Source organism: Talpa europaea, assembly GCF_964194135.1.
Source record: "Talpa europaea genome assembly, chromosome: 5".
Lineage (NCBI taxonomy): Eukaryota > Metazoa > Chordata > Mammalia > Eulipotyphla > Talpidae > Talpa > Talpa europaea.
In genome coordinates this window covers 90,186,372-90,207,079 of record NC_140071.1, presented here as the reverse complement: position 1 = coordinate 90,207,079, position 20,708 = coordinate 90,186,372, and the positions used below count along the sequence as shown (strand labels likewise).

Sequence of the window (20,708 nt, the reverse complement as noted above, 5' to 3'; positions counted from 1 at the left end):
AGTTTTCTGATTTTCAGATTTATGACCCATTTTTAGATTTATGACCCATCTACCTATAAATTTGTATCTCTACTGCTGACTCTCTCCCCTTACCCCCAAATGCATGCTTACCCAATATTTTCCTTCAATTTTTCATTATAAGATATTAAGTGAAGTGGCACTGAAACCAGTATTAAGAGTATTGATTACCTTCTCACTTGTGAAACTTTTGACAGAGTAGTATCTAACCAGTTTCAAAACACTTCCATCATTTCTGTTTGACATTATTTTGTCCCCTATTTTTGTAGTTTGGATTTTCTGAGAAAGAAATACCTCTCAGTAAACATATTTTATACTGCCTTTTTAAAAACTGTCAACCAGTAAGTAAGATTAATAATAAACAAATTATCTTGATCAAACTTTGTTTCATCCTTTCCTTCTGGTATTTTTGAAATCTTTGGTATGGTGAGTCATAAAATAACAAACTACTTAGTTATAAAATAAGCCTGTAGCATATTCTTTGGAATTGCAAGATATTTGTTCTATAATTATTTCCAAAGTAAAGGTAACCCCATAGTTGTCTTCTTCATATATCAGATGCTTCTCTTGAAGTTTGGTGTGTTAATAATACAATTTGTTCAATCCTTTAATTAGGATGATGATAGTAAGAGCACCAGACAAGGATTTTAGTTTAATAAACTCATCCATCCTTCATTCCCATCCAGCCAACATCATTTTAATAAGCTCTTGCTTACCTTAAAATGGTTAAACCAAGCAAATAATATTTCCATATGGAAATAATGACTAAGCAGAGCAAATTAAGGGATATCCTGAAGGGACACACAGATCTTGCGTAGTGGACTCTGAGAGTCTGTCCCCTTCTCTTTTCTTTTCGTGCCTTGGGTAAGTAAGGTGTTTTCCCTGGCCCTCAGTTTCCTCATTAGCAGAGGAAGGCCCTGGGCTAGCAGATCATTTCGGCTCTCACTCTCTGATGTTGATCCAGACACTTGCCTCAGCCTGGTGGTTGCTGTTCTTATCTGTACCAACAGTTTGTGGAGGTTGCCAGGAATCCTGACATAATCTTTCTGTGAGCGATTGAGGCAGTAGTTTTCTAACAGAGAAAAATCTATCATGGAAGAAGTTTTTTGTTTTTTTTTTTTTAATTTATACAAGCACTGGGTACAGTCAGAAGCGTGGGAGGGCGAGAGAATTCACCAGGGTCAGAGCGGAGAGCAGAACAGGCAGACTGACCAAGTATGCTGCTGAGGGGAGCAGTGGGCGGCAGGAGAGGTCTGTGCACCATGTGGGACCCTCACCAGGTGGCCGGGCATCGAACCAGCGCTGCAGAGGCTGTGGGCAACTTCGCAACCCAGCGCTCAACCGCTGCACCACTGGGGAGGCCCAGTTGTTTGATTTTTGGGGGGGAAATACTAAGGGTAGAAATGTTTCAATGAAGAGGAAGTGGTGACCTGGTACTCCCATAGGCCAATGGAGAGGGAAGATAGCAGAGAGACATCACTAGAAAACTGCAGCTGCTCATGCTCAAGGTGTCTGGACAGTGCCCCTCCCCTCAGTGGTTATATGGAAAGAGCTGAGGTTTTCTATTTGGGGTGGCACAGCCTGCCTAGACAGTTTGAGGAACTGGTGTAGAACTTGTAGATATTACCTCAGTGACACTGGTATGATGAGTGGAACTCTACTATAGTTCATTCATTTATTCAACAAATACCCATCAAGCCTCAAATACCTTTCTAGACACTCAGGGTGAGTTATGAATAAAACAGTCCTTTCTCTCATGAAGATCACAGTGGGGAAGATGAATACATAATGTCAGGTATTGAAGTGCTATGAGTCCTGTAGCAGGCATGTGAATGGAGGATTTGGCAGAGGCATGACACTATGCAAACACCTCAAGGTGGGAGTAGATTGTTGTATTAGAGGAGCAGAAAGAATTGGACAGTGTGTGTTTAGAGCAAAGAGAACAAGGCAAGAGTAGAGAGATTTGCAGCTGTGGCGCTTAGAAGGCTGAGGCTGAGGCAAGTGGCAAGGGTCTGCCCCCATTTCTATGTTAAGACATTGTTAAGGCAGGGAGCAAATTCATGGCCTTGTGATTCTGGCAGCCTGGTTTCCTCATGACCCCAATTCTTTTAAGGCTGTAAGTCCTTTCAGTAAGCTAGAAGTTTAGGGAAGTATATAAATTCTTACCCAACTAATGGCAAACCACTTAGGGCCTGAAAGACTTTATACACTTTCTAACTGCCTAATTTAATAGCTAGGACAGCCTTAGGCATTGTGAGAGTACAATGGGTATTTTCTGGGAATAATTGGTGACTAAGAGAGATACCATTGGGATTCTAAAGAAATTCTTAGAAAACAGGAGGGTGACATTTTCAAAATACCTTTTCAATTATTTTTTTTTTTTAGTTGAAGTAACATTGTGTTATAAATTTTATAAGTTTCAGGTGTGTGTTACTGAGAATGAACACTTTCAGTTATTTGTGACATGTTTTTATATTATAGCATTTAATGGTTCCATGCCTCTTAGTCAAATAAAGGCAGCAGGCAGCTCTCTTTGGTGCATTATTGAAATTCCTTAAAAATTAGACTTTTAGTTAAAAATTGTCAAGGGTTTAATTTTTAAAGTGTTTTCTGTACTCTATGTATCCAAGCCCTTTTTGTAAATTAACCTTGGAACATTTCGAAAATTAAGTGATTATTATTGAGAACCGAAGCTCAGAGAGTTCAGACAACTCAGGCTGAGTAGCTGGTAAAGGTCTGACTTCCAATGTGTTCGTCCGCCTCCAGAGCTTTACCCCTTCCATTATATTTTAGTACAGAATTCTTGTTTTGTACTGAATGAAAACAGATGGCTAGGTAATAGATAAGGGCATGATTTCACTTTTAACAAAATTTTCTTAAGAAAACTAGTATCAGGTTACTTTTCTTGTTACAATGTCAGGTCATTTATGTCTATCCTGGGGCTATAGCAACTCAGAACAACTTGAGAAAGGCAAAGGACAGGCATGGAGGTTGAGAGTGGAAGAACTTGATAGCACTCTATCTCCAGTTATTGCAAGGGTCAGATTGCACTTTTATGGTGATAGAGATAGAGAAGTTGCTCAGCACTTTGAAAGGAAGGATGTGTTATAATAAAGTGTTGCATAGGTGGGGTAATAATACCATCACCTGGGGTTCTCAGCTTGCTGATAGAATCACCTATGCATACGTAAACCTATTTGCCTGATGGCTCTCACATCTGTGGGAATTTTCTCTTGGACTGGGAAGGCTCTTGCCCTGTGCTTCACTCTGTTGTTGGCTTCCTGGGGGACCTGACCCATCATTTTGGACCTCAGTTTTCTCATCGGTGAAAAGAAGGGATTGACTCTTCAAAATAGTGTGTGTGCATTATGCACGTATGCACATATTTGTATTAGACATATTTGTATTTAATCTGACATTCTGTTTTCCACTAGTTTTTTTTTTTGTTTTTTAGCAAAGCATACTATAATTAATGAATATATTGTAATAAAAATTTCATGTCAAGATAAATACATTAATTCTAAGTTTTAGAGCTGTGGCCTCCATGAAAATATTGAATAGATATGAAATGTTATTTCATGGAAAGGGAAGGTAATTTTTTAAGGCTCTCTTTTCCAAAATAGTTCTTATGTACTAATTGTGTATATCAGGGAAGGGTCAAATCCATTAAAACTCTCCCAAGTGGAACAAGTGACCTGAATTACTTGTTTGCTTAAGTCAAACAGGAAAGTTCTTCTTCCTTTGAACTTAAATAATTCCAGGAAATGCAATAAAGAAGCTGAGCAAGAAAGCAAGCATTGAGTGGAGACTCAGTTTTCAGTTACATAAGCTCTGGTAATACCCATTACCATTGATATGCTTATGTTATTCAGAGCGTTAAAAGCATTCATGTTCCGTGTTCTTGTTTATCTTCTTTGAACTCATTTCTTTTCAGTTTTGTAAGCTGGAGATCTTCAACTTTTGGAACATAACTTTGGAACATGTAAGAGGGAATACTTTTTTTGAAAAAATAAATGAAGTAACTGAAGATAATCACTTTTCATTTATCACCAGTCCACTCAATGTTAAGTTAAAAAAGTTAAGTAGCAAAAAATGTTCTACTTATAATTTACTTTTTCTTCCCTTTATAAATCTCTTTCCAGGAAATGACCCATTCATGGCCTCCTCCTTTGACAGCAATACATACGCCTAGTACGGCTGAGCCATCCAAATTTCCTTTCCCCACAAAGGTAATTCCTTATAAATTTAGCAGGCATTGCACTTAGACCAGTGAAAAAGTTTGAAGTGTTGCTGAGGGTCAGATTAATAAAGTATTACCAGTTGAAACTCATTGGAGAGTAGCTTAAAATTGCAATTAGTTTAGCTTTTGAACTGCTTCACAATACTTTCAAATACTTTATTCTCCAAATTATGTTAATAAGAACAACTTACATTTGTTTAGGACTTTATAGCCTTTGAAAGCATTCAGAACTTCCCAGTACTCTCACTCGAGTCACTTAAAGATAGCATAAGAGAGGTAGAGGGAAATTCAATTAGGTAATTTGTGTGATTTCTAGTTCATAATTCCAGTATGCATGTACTTAACATACTCTTACACATCTCAACATCCCCTTCATCTTCTTAAAGTTTAATATAATCAGTTATCTTTGTGTTGGCTTTAATAACAAGTAAATCAACAGCTGACCTGTATGTTTCCATTACAGTATTTGTGAAACATTATTTTGAAAACGCTGCCTTTTTCCATTTTTTTTTTAACCCCTTTGCTTTGTACTTGTGGATGACCTTCAGAAAGTAGAAATATCATCTTCAGATCTATGTTCTGTCCATCCAGCCTGGTATGCACATATAATTTTAATATAGCTATTCCTTTCCATGATACTATTTTCAAAAGCGATTATGCATCTATACAAACCAGCATTTGCCGTGTTAGATACTTTACGTATTTTCTAGTGATAGTTTTTGATTCATCATTACCAATTTAAGGTAAAACTTTATATACCTTTTTTAAGAAAAAAATCTTTATGCAGTACCAAAGGAAAAATAAAGAACAGAAGCAATAAAACCTATTTTACATAAAAATAGATTCATCAGTGTTTATATTAGCAGTGATGTAACTTTAATAGAAGTTTTTCTTTTTAGGATTCCCAGCACATCACTTCTGCAACTCAAAACCAAAGTAAGTAAATATGTATAATCGATTCTTATATTGGAGAACAAAGCATGTTTTGATATTTGAAAAAAATAAAATTTTAATGAAAACTACCCTGGTAGAGATGTCCTCATGTTGAAAGAGCAGGAAAGAGGGCAAATTTAAAGCTGTTCCTCAGGTAGAATTTTAGATTATTATAAAAAATTAATGAAGATGTTTTTTGTAAAGTATTCAATATAATTTGGCAATACCTGACACGTAAGTATTTTGAAAGTGACTCCCAAAGCATTATATAACCCAGGAATTGTATATGAGAACAGATTTTGGCATTTTGTGTGGTTCTTCATTTTCAGGCTAAACTAAGGAATTTTAGGGAATATAGCACACAGATTCTCTATTCCTTCTATATGTATTTGCCATCTAATTATTTTTGGTCTTTTTTTTTTTTTTTTTTTGAAAATTTATTATTTATGCATACAAGAGCTGGGGTATAGGCCAGACGCGTGAGGGGTGAGCGGATTCACCAGAGACAGAGTGGGGAACAGAACAGGCAGACTGACTGAAATACACTGCTGAGGGGAGCAGCGGGCAAGTCAGGAGAGGTCTGCTGCGCCATGTGGGTTGCTCGCTGGCAGACTGACTGACTGAAATACACTGACTGAAATACACTGCTGAGGGGAGCAGCGGGCAAGTCAGGAGAGGTCTGCTGCGCCATGTGGGTTGCTCGCTGGCCGGCTGGGAACTTGTGCTGCAGAGGCTGCGGACAGCTTCATAGGTTGTGTTTTAACCCCTTGCACCACCAGGGAGGCCCTATTTTTTGGTCCTTTTTAATGGATTGTAAATATTTGAGTCTGAGGGTAATGGAAGAGAGGTAACTGGATCCAACTTTTCTTTTTATCAGTACCCCTCAGGTCAATAAATTTTTTGTGTCTCAAGTATGTACAAGGCATTTTAAGCCTTACAAAAATAATGAGTGTATTTTCAATTATTCAGTTTGTCAGTTTGTGGTAAGCACCCAAGTTATGAAGTGTTACTAGTCTTCAAAGAATCGGAAGGAAGAGAGGATTTGTGGGAGTATAGGTTGAGAGAAGGGAGATTCGTCAATGTTCCATGGACATGACTTTTCCACCTCATTCTTTTCCCTGATTTACATTTTTCTTTTATTATTTTACTATTTAAATTGCAAGAATGTAAAGAGTAAAAAATTTTAGAAAAGCAAGAAACAGAACCTCCTTTCTCTAGGGCAGGGTTGGGTGCTCTACAGCCTGAGTCAAAGCTCTTGTACAGCTAATTTTTGTAAAAGTTTCATTAGGATACTGCCATGCACATTCGTTTATAATTATACTTGAGGTATAATAAGTAAAGACTAAAACATTTACTATCTGACCTTTTCAGAAAAAGCTTGACATCCTTTTTTGCTCTAAAGATGCTGAATAAGATCTTGCAAAGAACTCACAACTAAATTTCCCCCAAATGCAGAAAAATAAGACATAGCCTTTCCCACCATCCCTTCGGGCTACCAGTCATGCAGATGGTTTGCCTTCTGCTGGGTTGCTTTGGCTCTCATCATTGCTAACTTCTGATTTAGAAATATTCTTTAATCCTTCGTGCTGTTTGATTTACCCTTTTTAGCGAAAGAAAGTGAAAGATGAACTGATATGCTGAGCCTGAGTGACAGTCTTGCAGTAGTGTGGGCTGATTTCTCTTTGCTTTGATAAGAGACTATAAGAGACCATCACAGGTCTTCTATAGGTCTTGGCTCACCAGATGCTTACCCCGCAGTCTTTCATCATGCTACCCCTCTGTCTCTTGGTGTTCTGGAGAATTTTGTTTGTCTTTGTGAGAATGATTCTAGAGGGATGAAGAGGGAATGGAGTATATATGGGATATAGGTTTCAGAAATGTAGGGTATGACACATTTTTTCAGCAAGAGAATTCAAATTTCAAATTACCATATGGTTTTGGATTCTAATGAAAAGTGTAGGGATTTTACTTGTATACACCACTATTTATGTACATATGTGCAAATCTTGGCTCCTATAGAGAGTGTATGAAGTCTTCCCCCTTCCAAGGACCAATTCTTGGACATCAGCAGAATGTCTCAGAATTCAGCTCAATTCTGAGACTATCTAGCTGGAGGTGGCTTCAGATTCCACTGATAAAGGGCTCAGTTTCCCAAGACCACCCTCCATTTCTAATACCATTCACAAGCCCAGGTAATGTTACCTGTGCCTCTGACCAGTCTTCTATATATTGTCAGTTCCCACGACCCCGTCCTCAGATTTCTGATGCCAACTATAAGCCCAAGTTGTGACCTGTATGTCTACTAGCTGTCGATAATTTAGAGTTCCCAGGACCCCTCCTCAGGTTTGATTAATTTCCTAGAGCAGATCACAGAGCTCAGGAAACCGATTTACTCAATAGATCATGGATTTATTACAAAGGCTATAATTCAAGAATGACTGGATGGAAATTGATGCATAGGGCAGGGTATGGGGAAGGCACGGAGCTCCCATGCTCTCTCCCTGCATACCATTCTCCCCAAATTGCCATGTGTTCACCAACCAGCTCTCTGGAATCCCTTTTGGGTTTTTAATGGAAGCTTCTTTACATAGGCACAAGTAATTAAATCACTGCCCCTCTCCCTTCCTCAGAGGTATGGGGGTAGGACTGGAAGTTCCAACCCTCTCATCACATAGTGGGTTCTAGGCCCTCATCCTTATGTGCTTCCCCAATAGTCACCTCAGTCACATAACAGAAGACACCTTTGACGCTCTCAACTCTTTGAAAATACCATGGCTTTGGGGAGCTGAGAGCTGGGAACTGAAGAACACATATGTATGTGTAACCAGAGCCTTGTGGCACCTAGGATCAAGATGGCTGTATTGGAGTTTCTGTGAGTGGTCAGAAGAGTAACCTAGGCCCCTCTTAATTTGTAGTCCTGGCCTTAGCTTTCTAGCCAGAAAAGAAAGAAATTTTGAAATAATCGTATGTGAACTGCTGCCACCATGAGGATAAATCATTAGTTGCAAAGATTCTAGGACATTTGTGGGAAGGCACCCATATGTCCACTGCACTTGGAGTTCCGTTTTAGGTTCCTGTTACTCATGACTAGACAAATAAATGAAGCAGCCTCCCTCCTGGTTTGTCGCCCCCTTGTGTAATATTTTCTGTTCCCTTCTAGGTCATATAACAGGCAGCACCACCAGATTAATCTTAATGAGGAATCCCTGTTTAAACATTTAGTAACCGCTCATTGCCCAACAGATATCATAACTTCGCATGCTGGCATTCAGAGCCCTCTAAAGTCTGACTTGTACCATCTTCCCATGCTGTCTATCACAGATTCTGCACCCCGGCCTTATTAGTCTCTCCAAATTAGTGCCATTTTAACTCCTTTCACCTCCATATCATCCTTCACATTGTCTCCTCTGTCTGAAGGCCTTCTCTCCCTCCTGCCAGCAGTCATTCTATTGAAATCTTAACCATCCTTTGTGACACATTCTTTATGTGACACATTCTTTTTGTTCTTTTCTCATTTGCCTTTAGTCATGAGCAACACAGTGACCATCCTTTAGATTCCTGCAATAGTTAGTGTATTTGATTGATTCATGTGCTTACCTCACACTGCCAATGGGTGTGGAGATTTGTGTGCTTCTTTCAGATGCTCAGTCAGTTGTAAGCTCATTAAGAATAGGGCCAAGGGCCATGGACATCTTGCTATCTACTAGGTGGTCTGTAAACAACTGTGAATAGATGCATGGGGGGCGGAGGGGGGGGTGTTGAATAATGGAAGGACAGGCAGAGCAGAGAGCATAAGGGACCAAAGACAGAAGCTGTGAAAAGGGAGTTGTGTGTGGTTGACTCAGGTAGCGAGTCAGGGAAGCAGCCTTGCCATAGCACTTCATGTGAGCCCCCCACCAATGGATATTACGGAAAGGAAAGTGTCCATCTCATAAGAAAGTTAACAGAGGGCCTCCCCGGTGGCGCAGCGGTTGAGCGCTGGGTTGCGAAGCTACCCGCAGCCTCTGCGGAGCCAGTTCGATCCCCGGCTGCTCCCCGGCCACTGGAGGAGGGTCCCACATGGCCCGCAGACCTCTCCTGCCGCCCGCTGCTCCCCTCAGCAGTGTTCTTCGGTCCCTCTGCCTGCTCTGCTCCCCGCTCTGGCTCTGGTGAATTCTCTCACCCTCCCGCGCTTCTGACTGTACCCAGTGCATGTATAAACAAACAAACAAACAAACAAATAAATAAAAACATGCCTCTATAAAAAAAATTAAAAAAAAAAAGAAAGATAACAGAGGATGTGCTGCAACTGTTTACACTCTTATTATGGCTTCGTCAGTTCTGAGCAAGCACGCTGTAGAAGTAACATGAATGTTATTTTATATAATGGTGAGATTTCTACCCAAGTGTAGTGTCTCAGGATTTAAGTATCAAAAGGAATTGACACTCTCATGAATGTATGTCCCTGTGCTGCTCTGATCCTTTTTTCTCTCCCCCACAGAGCATGATACATCTTCAAAAACCCACCATAATTCTCAGCAAGGAACATCGTAAGTAAAATGCTATTGCTTATTAAAAATTTATAATTTAATGTTGTGATTTCCAATGTAAATATATTGGTTAGATTCTTTTTTTCCTGCTTTCAGGTAGTCATTTTAATAAAATACTGCCACACTGTAAATGAAGGAAATATGACCCACAATTATATTTGGATTTAGTTCTCCTGTTGAAGGTTGAAGCACCAGAGGAGAGTGTACTAAGGGGCTTTCTCAGAAGAAAGTACTTGAACCACTATTTGTATTTCTTATCATATTAACTGTGGACAAATATAATGTTTTGATTATAAATTTCAGCCCCAAATAACTTTAAAATTTGGAAACAAATTTGGGGGAAGTCACACAATGTAAGATTTTCTGCCACTTTTTTGGCCTGTAATGAAGAATGAGTTCAGTTGCATAGCTATTTTTTTTTAAGACCAAGTAAGTGCAGAAATATTTTGGGTTTTAAAAGCTGTTTAAACTAGATAATAAAGACTTTAACAGCAATTGGTCCCAATTCATCATTTCTTGATGGTGCTGATCTAACATTTCTTACCCTTCATACAGCAGGATGTGGTTTTTAGGGACTCAGTGAGGAGGCCTTTCTATAAATTAGTCAGTTACTAAAACTGAATTACTAGTATCAGAGGATTTTAGGCTTTCACCCAGCTTTCTTCTACTTTGTAGGCACAATATTTGTCCCTGTGTTTTGGGAGGGGAGTTTGCTCTCAGTTAAGTATTCAGAAATTTATATAGTTGAGTCAAAGAAGATATTTTATCTCTTTGTCCTGATTGAATGTGGGGTGGATTTGATCACCAGCAATCACTCTTCCCAAATGCCAGTGCCTTGACACAGTTTGTTTTCACTTCTCCATACACAGCAAGAAAAAAAGAATAATACAATAAGATCTTTTTTAAAAGGTAGATTCATTACAGTTTGAAATGTGGACTTGTGTGTGCAATGAAAATAATTTACAAATAAAATACTAGCAGATGGGAAGTTTTTTCTAGCAAAGGACAATAAAAAAAACAGAAAATTCCCATCCCTCTTTTAATTTTGCATTTTGTTTTCAATTCCTTTTTCTTTTCTTGAAAAAAGTTTCACTGACTCCTGAATTCTGAAAGTTTAGGCTCACTGACTTAGATTACATTTAAAGGAGGGAGTTTGTTAAGCCAGTTAATGTCTGCTAGAGAACAGAAACTGCAGCTCTGAGGACCACAAGGACGAATTCTGTGGAAGCTCTGTGACTTCCCCATGCTTCACCTTGAACTTCTTTGTCATGGTGGGCAGTAAAGCCCTTTGGACCACAAAGGCTCTGGCCTTTGTCTTTGGGGGCAGGGACAAAAGGGGGATGCTACTTGTGTTCCACTTGGCTATAAGCAAGCAGGGCAAGAGTGCTCCTAGGAGCCAGTGGGGGCCAGTGCCATCTAGAGAAGGAAGCAGCTGTGTCCCTGGGACTCTAGGTACAGGAAGAAAAGTTAGGTCTGCTCTAGTCCTGAGAAGTGCTTTGGATTGATTGGGCCAAAGCCACACCTTCCCAGTCCAATTACCATCAGCTTTTATTCAGGTTTACATAGTTGGTAAGGACTGAGATCTTCTATGATGATTTCAGAGAAATGGGTTTGAGAAGTGGGCTAACCATCTGAAGTCAGTGGTGCCTGACAGTTTATAACAGGTTTACTTATATCTTGTGACATATGAACTGTGTTCTTCATAAATGCTATTAATTTGCCATATATAAAATTGCATGAGAGAGTGTCTGATCACAACAGATGTGGAAGTGATAAAAGTATAGTGTAGTGGAGGTAAAGAGGAAAGGGAAAACTGACAGGAGAAAGTAATACTGAGATTGAGTATTTAACTAGGGTTGTGGCAGCGTTGAGGGGGCCAGTGGTGTTGATAAGTGCTGAAATAAAATGTACCTCTGGGATGAAGCAATCACTTTTTATAAACTTACTTTCAGTGGAGATTGGATAAAAACAGTTTCCTGGTTAATTTGTACAGTGCAGCCATTGTTTGAGATTTAGTGTGGCAAACCTCAGTGCTCACAGGTTAATTTGATCTAGTGTCAGCATCAGGGTTCTTTGACATGCAGTTAAAGTAATTGAGTGGCACTTAGAGTGCTAAGGAAATAGTCTAAAGTACTTTGAATGTCAGGAAAAAATGTTAATTACGGGGTCATTTGTACTTTGGTTTTAAAAATCAATCTAGGTCTTAATGCTTTTTCTTAACAGATTTATTAGTACTTAAAAATCTTTAGAAAAAATGGAGTAGTATATATAAAAGGAAAAATAGGGGCCCAACATTAGAGAATCAGCTTTTAGATAGACTGCATTAACTTTTACATCTGTCCATACTTGGGTCAAAGGGGGTAGCCATGTGTTAGAAGGTGTGAAAGGAATATCCGCTCAGTCATTACTTTTAATCTCTGTAGTTGAGGGTCTAGTTATTTCTCAAGTGAATTCTGCAAATCAATGATTAGCTAAGATGTCATGCTACTTAACCCTACATTTTGGGGAGGAGATTGTTGGTTTAACGCTGTCGGTTTTGGCTTTGAATCACTTTCCTTTCCAAGGCTAGATTTGCTGAGTTCTCAGGGCAAAGTATTATTAGGTCTTTTATTTAGTTGTGGACAGTTCCATTTCTGTGCAGCCAAGTGATGTCAGATTAGTGATGTCAGAGCTTTTGTTGGCTTCTCAAAAGGAACATTAGAATATTACATAGTAATAATTTAGAAATTGTGGGTCTGCTACTCCTAAGCAGCCTGTTCAGCCACCATTTTGTTACCTGCAGTTCTGCATTCCTATACAAGGTCAGAACTGCCCTGCCAATCAGTCATAGCTAAACCTTACAAGGTGCCTTTCAAATCAATCAACAGCAGAAAGCTTGATCACCCTTGGAAGGGTTGGTTCACTTCTCCAGGTATGACCAGGAATGCCTGGGGGCTCCAGGTATAACCGGGAACGCCTGGGGGGCTGAGGACAAATGTATAACAAGGGACCCCAGAAGCTTATCAGTGGAACTGCCTTATTGATAAGATTGAAACCCTGTCTGGGGATCTGGGTCTTGATCTCAATTACAATACCAACTCAGCAAGCAGATGAGAAGTGCCTGGAGGGCAGACTCCCAACCCCTGATGCTATAGATAACAGAGCACATTTTCTAGATTCACCCCCTCCCTTTTCTTTTTGTCCTCCTTCCCCTTACAACTGATGCTGTATGAGAATTCTATCAATAAAAAGGTCAAGATCTTGCTCTTCAGCAGCAGCCTACATTTTGTAGCCTGCTCCACAACTGCCTCCCATTTATCAGTGTGGTGTTGCCAATGCAACAAGAAGTTAGGGGCCTCCCTGGTGGCACAAGGGGTTAAGTCTCAGCTCTATAAAGCTGTCCACAGCCACTGCAGGAAGCATGAGTTTGATCCCACCAGTTTGGTCCCCAGATGGCCAGGGAGCTGACCCACATGGCACAGCAGACCTCTCCCGCTGCTCCCCTCAGCAGTGTATTTCAATCAGTCTGTTTGTTTTGTTCCCCACTCTGTCTCTGGTGAATCCTCACACTCACACCCTCTCACACACCACTTGTATGTATAAATAAATGAATCTTTTCAAAAAAGTTATAATGTTATAGGACAGGGAGAGGGGCAGCCCAAACCCCGCAAACCTGCCTATTGTAAATGGGTTCTGCCATCCGCCGCATCAACACAAAACATAGGAGACTTTAATTAATGGGAAGGAACTTTAATAAAACTAGGAAACAATACAGGAAAGGCAAAGAGTCTAGTTTTTAAATGAAGCACCCAAAGTTACCCGTCCCCTTGTGGGTAAAATTCCATCCATATGGGATTGGCCCAGAGCAAGGCCCCAAAGCCTGCCACAAGTCTAAAGCATCTTCCAGTGGGGACCCACAGAAAAGGGTCAGAAACAACCAGACAAGCCCGGAAGGAAAAGAGCAAAATCAACATCAAGATAAAAGCTGCCATGGTCACCTCCCCACGGGTCTCACCCACATCTGTGTCACCCAGTCCACGACCAAAAGACAAGCGCAGTTTCTTTACGTGTCTCTAGGCTCCATGCGCCTCCTCCAGGTCTCCTTCTGGCTCCATCCTGCTCCTTCCTTCCTCAGTCTCTTCAGCTTTTCCTCTTCCTGCTCAGCTCCACCCTCCCTTGGGTGGGGCAGGGAACCTGGAACCTCCCCCTTTCCTGGGGACCACCCTGTTACAATAAGACAGTTGATAATGTATCATTGTGTCTAATTTCCTTCTCCCTTGCCCCTCTGGCAGTAAATTGCCTGGTCTTGACTAAAAAGTGTCTTCCGTTATTTTTCTTTTCTTGATTTGCCTCTGAAATTGTTAATAATTATTTAGACAACTTCAGAAAGGGACAGAAATTAACCACTAGAGCAATTTGAATTTTTTATTATGTGGAAAATTTCTCTTGAAATGACAGAAATTGTTCTAGAGCAACCCCGATATTAAAACGGGTTCCTGGCTGTGGGTCCTCACCTGCGCGCTTTAAAGGGACTTATGAAAACTCTACTACACACACACACACACAAAAGGTTAATAAAAGGTTTATTTACAAGAGAAAAGGAAATAAGGAAAATGTACAACTCAGGGAGAAAATAGGGAAATAAAGTCTTTAATGCGACCTACCGGATCCGACGACCTGGAAACCCAAAGTCACTCTCAGAGCTGGCCAGACCGCTGCGAGCTGGCGGAGAGCCAAAATGGGGGAGCCCCCAAAGCCCACGTGTCTGCCTTTTATATCCACCTGGCTGCTTAGCCCCACCCTCAGGTCCCAGCCACCTTCCTTTGGTGATGATGGGATTTGGAGTTCCCAGTGTCTTTGACTTTGACCTAGGGTGGGGGTGGAGTCCACAAAGCCTATATGGAATTAGCTTTGGGACATCCTTTTCCCCCTAACAAAATAACTGAATGGGAAGCCTGGGGTTGCGATCATCCTAGTGTTTGACATAAAGGATGGGCAAGGTTAATAAAGGTTGGTTACCAGGAGCCCTTGAGTTACCAACTTTTATTTAAACCATTATTGACTTGTAAATATCTTGGTAAATAACTATGCCAAACCCATTTTTTCAGATTTCTGTAATATAGACACATCACATGAGGACATATGTAAGCTGAAATATCCTAGAACTAAGTCTGAAGAAGTAGCTTATTTGTACCATTAAAATCATACTTGTTCATTAAAGTCATACTTAGACCTAAGGAAATTATTTTTCCCTTTTAAAGATATTAATTTTTGTCTTGTCATTAAATGTTAGGTTAAATTATGTGAACATGTTTTTACCAGAGTCCTTTGTTTTAGTGGCAGCTCTAATTTAAAGTGCCCCTTGCTGATAAATACTATGGAACAAAGTGGTAGAAATCACTTATAAGTTTTTTGTCATTGAGGTCAGACCTTTATCCCTTATTCCCAGTTCATTAGCTCTCATGAAAACAAAGAACACACATTTGTCTTGGTCAGATATATATTGATAGGTCTGCATTTACCTCTCAGTGTCAGAATGTAAATGGAGATCTTGTTCTTAATAATTCTCAGTAGTAAATACCAGGCTTTACTGAAGGAGGGTATACTTTTGTTTTCACTCCCAGCCTACCTAATAAAGTGATTGCGATGGTAGAGTTATTGATGTTCATGATTATTTTAGTAGTCTAGATATATTAGGAGCTGTTTTGTTTTTAGAGGATAATTTGGAGGTGTAAAATAAAGATCAGCAATAGAGCCTTATTTTTTAAAGTGAATTAATGTTAAATATACTGTAGAGAAATGAGAATTTCTAAAATATTGAAGAAATTTCTTAAGTGAAAGCTAACAAAAAGAACCATTCTATGTAATGTTAATAATTTCTACTTATTTCAGAATTATAGTAACTAGGACACATTAAACCAGTATTTAGAAATAGTGAAACTTCAAAAGGGTAGATCAACTCCTTTCCTCATCTGCACTGTGCTCTTACTAGTTCATGGAAGAATTAGTCTCTTAGAAATAGTCAGTTTGACTATTCGATTTAGAGTTTTTAGTAGACAATCTTCTAGATTACTTGTAGGACAATTTCAACTCAACATTGTATACTAGTCCATGCTAGAAATTTTCATAATAGTGAAGAAATATTCTGACAAAGCTACAAAATGAAGTATACTTTAAGTACAAAAGTCCTGCTAAAAGCTGGAGGACTATCCTCTTCAACATATTCACTTTGGAGCTATCCTTTCTCTAATGATACAGTCATGATTTGAACTACTTTGAGAACACTCTTTTATATATAACCATATTTAATTAGTCTTAGCTCAAAGGTCAGAAAAAATAGAAAGGAATAAAAATTTTATCAAGTGCCTGCTCTATAAAAAATGTTTAGTCAAATGCATTTTAGCCTATGTTCTACAAAAAGATAAAATATTCTTATTACTCTTTAACATGCTTTTGACCCCAATTATATATTCTCTGGGCTTGGCTTCAAGTGACTGGGAGATATTTCAAAAAATGACCCCTATTCATGCTATTCAATGTATATTATTGAACACATACTGTGTATTTCATGCTGCTTTAAATACTTGGGGCCACTGTAACCAATAAGACAAAGTTCTTGTCTTCCATATCTTGTAACCAAATGCTGGTGTCGTATAATAAGGACTAGGTCATGTGATAGTGATAGACTTAGAGGAGTGGTTGGTTTGTTGGTTGGTTTGTTTTTCCTTTTGTATTGATGGTGGTGATACTTCTGGGATGGAGGTCAGGAAAGGTCTCCCAGAGGAGGTGACTTTGGAGCTGGAGCCTGAATGATGAGAGGCAGGGAGGGCTCTTGCCACCTTTAAAGAGGCTTGATAGATTGTGCTGCGGCTCTGAAGGCATTTGAAAACATCAGGAAATAATTATCTTTGGAAGTGACTACTTTCAAGTATTTATTTGCATAATTGAAACATAGTTTTAAGGATCTAAGTCTGATTTTTAACTGCTCACTTACTGGAAGAGTGATTTTATTATTTATTTTAAAGATTTATTTATTAATTTATACAAGCACTGGGTACAGTCAGCAGCACGGGAGGGTGAGAGAATTCACCAGAGCCAGAGCGGGGAACAGAACAGGCAGACTGACAAAGAAGTAGTACACTGCTGAGGGGAGCAGCGGGCAACAGGAGAGGTCTGCGCGCCATGTAGGACCCTCGCTGGTGGCCGGGGATCGAACCGGCGCTGCAGAGGCTCACTAGAAGAGTGATTTTAGATGAAACGTAGGTTGAAAGGTCTGATAACAAAAGTTTTAATTTGCTGAAAGCCTAGTCATTCTAAAGACAGTGTATATACTCCTCCTACTCTGGGATGCTGGGCTACCAAGCCAACAAGGTTTGATAAACCTCCACAAGAATTCTCCTTCATATTCTCTCTCTCTCTCCCCACACACACACACACACACACACACACACACACACACACACACACACACACACACAGCAAAGATCTCCAAGATACTCCATAACCCCCTCTCCCTCCAATTCCCCCCCCCCTTTTCTACCCCCTTCATCTACCCCTTTCCCTTTATACACAAATTCATTCTCTTTTCTGGCCACCTTAGCCTCCTTCTGGTTTCTGTTACAGTTAACTCTGCCTCAAGTTTCTGCACTGTACACTCAGCTTTTTATTTCTCTCCTAGATGCCACCTTATCAGTAAGTACAGTCTTAACTGCCTTTAACAACAACCCGCACCCATCTTTTCTCTTTTGTTCTTTCCCCCTCAAGTGGTTTATGTGCCACAAGAACACGGACTTTTTTACACTTGGAGTTGTATCCATAGGATCCAGAGCAGGGTTTGGCATATTGTAAATACTCAGAGTAAATGCAGAAGGAAAAAAATAGTACATAGAAGCTTGACTACCTATAAGAAATATTTACAGAGAGATGATTTTCACAGTCGTTTTCCTAGTTTGTGTTTCTACATTCCAGTATGTCACTCTTGTTCTAGTATTTTATCACACTTACTGATTTAATCTTTGTCATTAACGACAAAATTTTCTTCTTTTATAGTCTTGTGACTTCTCTCATTTCCTTAATTGACCTCAAGTAAATCATCACTTTATCCACAGAGTTTAATCTTTTACACCTCTGCAACAATTTTTACTTTATTGCCCATGAACTTGCTTAGTATAGTAAATCATGTACTAAGTTGGTTTCCCTGTGTTTTGTTAGTTCATAAGCTCCTGTAGTCACTCCATGATTTTGAATTCTGCCAACTACTATGACCATTTGGAGAGTTTCCCTATATGTTGTCATAATGGTTTAATACTTGCTTTTTTTTTTCATTCATTATATGTGGAACCCTCTTCCGAATTTGTAACTTCCCATCAACTGCAAAGCACTTGTAGTCCTTATTTCTACCTTGTATCAAAAAAGAATCAAAGCTGTACAGAAATGAACACTGGTGTAAAAAAATATATGATATAATTAAAAAAAAAAAAAGAAAGCCTGACTGAATTTCAAATTTGGGAATTGTGTATTTGCTTTGGATCTCAGCCTCTTTCCCTTTCTTTTTACTCCATCACCCATTCTGTCCCCGACTCAATTTTTAAGTTTGTGATTGTGCACATTTACACATTCTAACATGTTCAGTAGCATTTTCTGCAAAGTATTACATTACTCAACATTTTTTTAAAAGATTTATTTTTTCATGCATACAAGCACTGGGATACAGGCCAGATGTGTGGGAGGGTGAGAGGATTCACCAGAGACAGCGGGGAGCAGAATAGGCAGACCGACTGAAATACACTGCTGAGGGGAGCAGCGGGAGAGACAGGAGAGGTCTGCCGCACCATGTGGGTATCTCTGCCACCGGCCAGAATAGACCCCTCCCTACAGAGGCTGCGGAAAACTTCATAGCGCTGCACTCAACTGCCTGCGCCACCAGGGAGGCCCACATTACTCAACATTTTAAGGACACCTAACACCAGGGTTGTGATTTATTAATTGCAAACAACTCCTGGGAGCATGCCTTCAGTTTTTTCTTCCCCCAAATGAAATGTATGACCTGGTCATAGGAAATGTTAATCCAAGAAGTCAGCTTATTTAAATAGATTGTGGGTTTGGAATTGGAATGTTAGGGAGTAGTGGTAGTGAAAGCTTTGGGTTAGCCCCGTATTGAGGAGCAGAAAAGGAAAAAAGGTTTGTGTTGTGTGTTTTTACACAGTAACAGTCAGACCGGAGTCACTAAAGTGTGCCTGCCGGAACCTGCACGTCTCTTTATAAGCCTCACAGAACAGCTGCATGAAGATTGCCTTTGTATGAAGGGATTTGAGGATTGTTTGCAATCTTTAAGTGAAAAGTTTACCTTACTAATAATGTAAAATGTGGTTTAACCTACATGGTAGTTCAAAGAGTTATACTAAGTATTTGGCTGCTTTTGAACAGGGCCAAGGCAGGCCATATGGTGCCATATTCTTTCAAATAGCTGCTTTGCCTTGGAGTTTGAAAATAAAATTTGACCAGTTTCAAAAGTATATAAGGTTTAAAGTTCATTTGTTTTCCAGAGGAAACAATAGTATATTCACTTTATTCCAACAGCAGTTACTGTTTTATTTTCTTAGTAATTATTTTTAAATTACTGTTTATTTTTATTTTTTACCATTTTATTTTAAATCAGCCTTTCAGTGGAGTCTGGAATTTTGATTCCATCACTTAGGTTTTCCTCTACTCATGGTGTCTGCCTTTGCCAGAGTGAGGGGTTCCTATCAGATGGAATGTCTTTTGCATCTTGCCTCCAGCAGGTACTGGCTTCATGACCTTGGTTGCCCCTTTGAGTTTTTTTTTTTTTTTTTTTCAGAGCATGAAGGGATTGTCAGAGCCAGCCCACAGGGTTGAGTAAAGGCCATCCCTGTGAAGTTCTGGTCGTAAGTGGACACAGCTGTGTTGTACTATTACTTAGGAGAGAGGGTGCTATTCATTCAGCCAGATTTTTAGATTCTTGCCAAGTTCCAGGTATATTAAAGTGAAAAGCATACTGTTAGATAGGAGGGGCCATTTCATTTGGGCCTCATGTCTTTTTTTTTTTTTAATGTTAAGTCTCTCCATTTTTAATTAATTTATTTTTTATATATTTTTTGTTTTTTACATCACTTTTCATTTTTAAACAATATTTGCATTCTCCCACCCCCCCAGGTGTATTCCCTATAGAGTTTCCTTTACCAGTGCACCCATGCACCATCACCGCAGTCTCCTGTGCTCCTCCCACCTCCCTCAGATCCCTCTCCCTTCTCCTCCCCTGCAAGATGTCTCTGATTTATAATTGTCTGTTTTTGCTTTGTTGTGTTTTGTACTGTTATTATTTTTTTACACTGATGTCTTATTTGGTTCCCCTGTATTCTTGCTGTAAGTGAAACCATCTGATATTTTTCTATTTCCTTGTGGCTTATTTCACTGAGCATAATTCCTTCTAGTTCCATCCATGTTGCTGTGAATGGCATGAGTTTATCTTTTTTGATTGCTGAATAATATTCCATTGTGTATATATGCCATAGCTTCTTTTTTTTTTAAAGATTTATTTATTTATACAAGAACCGGGGTACAGGCCAGATGTGCGGGAGGGTGAGAGGATTCACCAGAGACAGAGCGGGGAACAGAAGAGGCAGATGTGGGGACCCTCGCCAGCTGGCCGGGATCGAACCGGCGCTGCAGAGGCTGCGGACAGCTTCACAGCGCGGCGCTCAACTGCCTGTGCCACCAGGGGAGGCCCTATGCCACATCTTCTTGATCCAGTCATCTATTTTTGGGCATTTGGGTTGTTCCCAGTTTTTACCTATTGTAAATAGTGCTGCAATAAACATAGGGGTACAGGTGTTCTTTTGAGTCAATGTTTTTGTGTCCTTTGGGTAGATGCCTACGAGTGAAATTGCCAGGTCTTGTGGTCGCTCCATTTTTAGTAGACTGAGGAACCTCTAGACAGCTTTCCATAGTGGATGGACCAGTTTGCACTCCCACCAGCAATGTAGGAGAGT

The 20,708-nt window shown here is 39.7% G+C and overlaps 1 protein-coding gene across 2 annotated transcripts in view; it reads left to right on the top strand.

The window, feature by feature from the left end:
* AFF1 (ALF transcription elongation factor 1) overlaps positions 1-20,708 on the top strand; it is a gene marked incomplete at its 5' end in the record, with an annotated part of 177,433 nt that overhangs the window by 125,532 nt on the left and 31,193 nt on the right. For both annotated transcript variants that reach the window (XM_084233368.1, XM_084233367.1), the window contains 3 exons: positions 4,161-4,247; positions 5,158-5,194; positions 9,672-9,720. In XM_084233368.1, the coding sequence (XP_084089494.1) occupies positions 4,161-4,247; positions 5,158-5,194; positions 9,672-9,720 (173 nt within the window). The remainder of the gene's footprint in view (positions 1-4,160; positions 4,248-5,157; positions 5,195-9,671; positions 9,721-20,708) is intronic.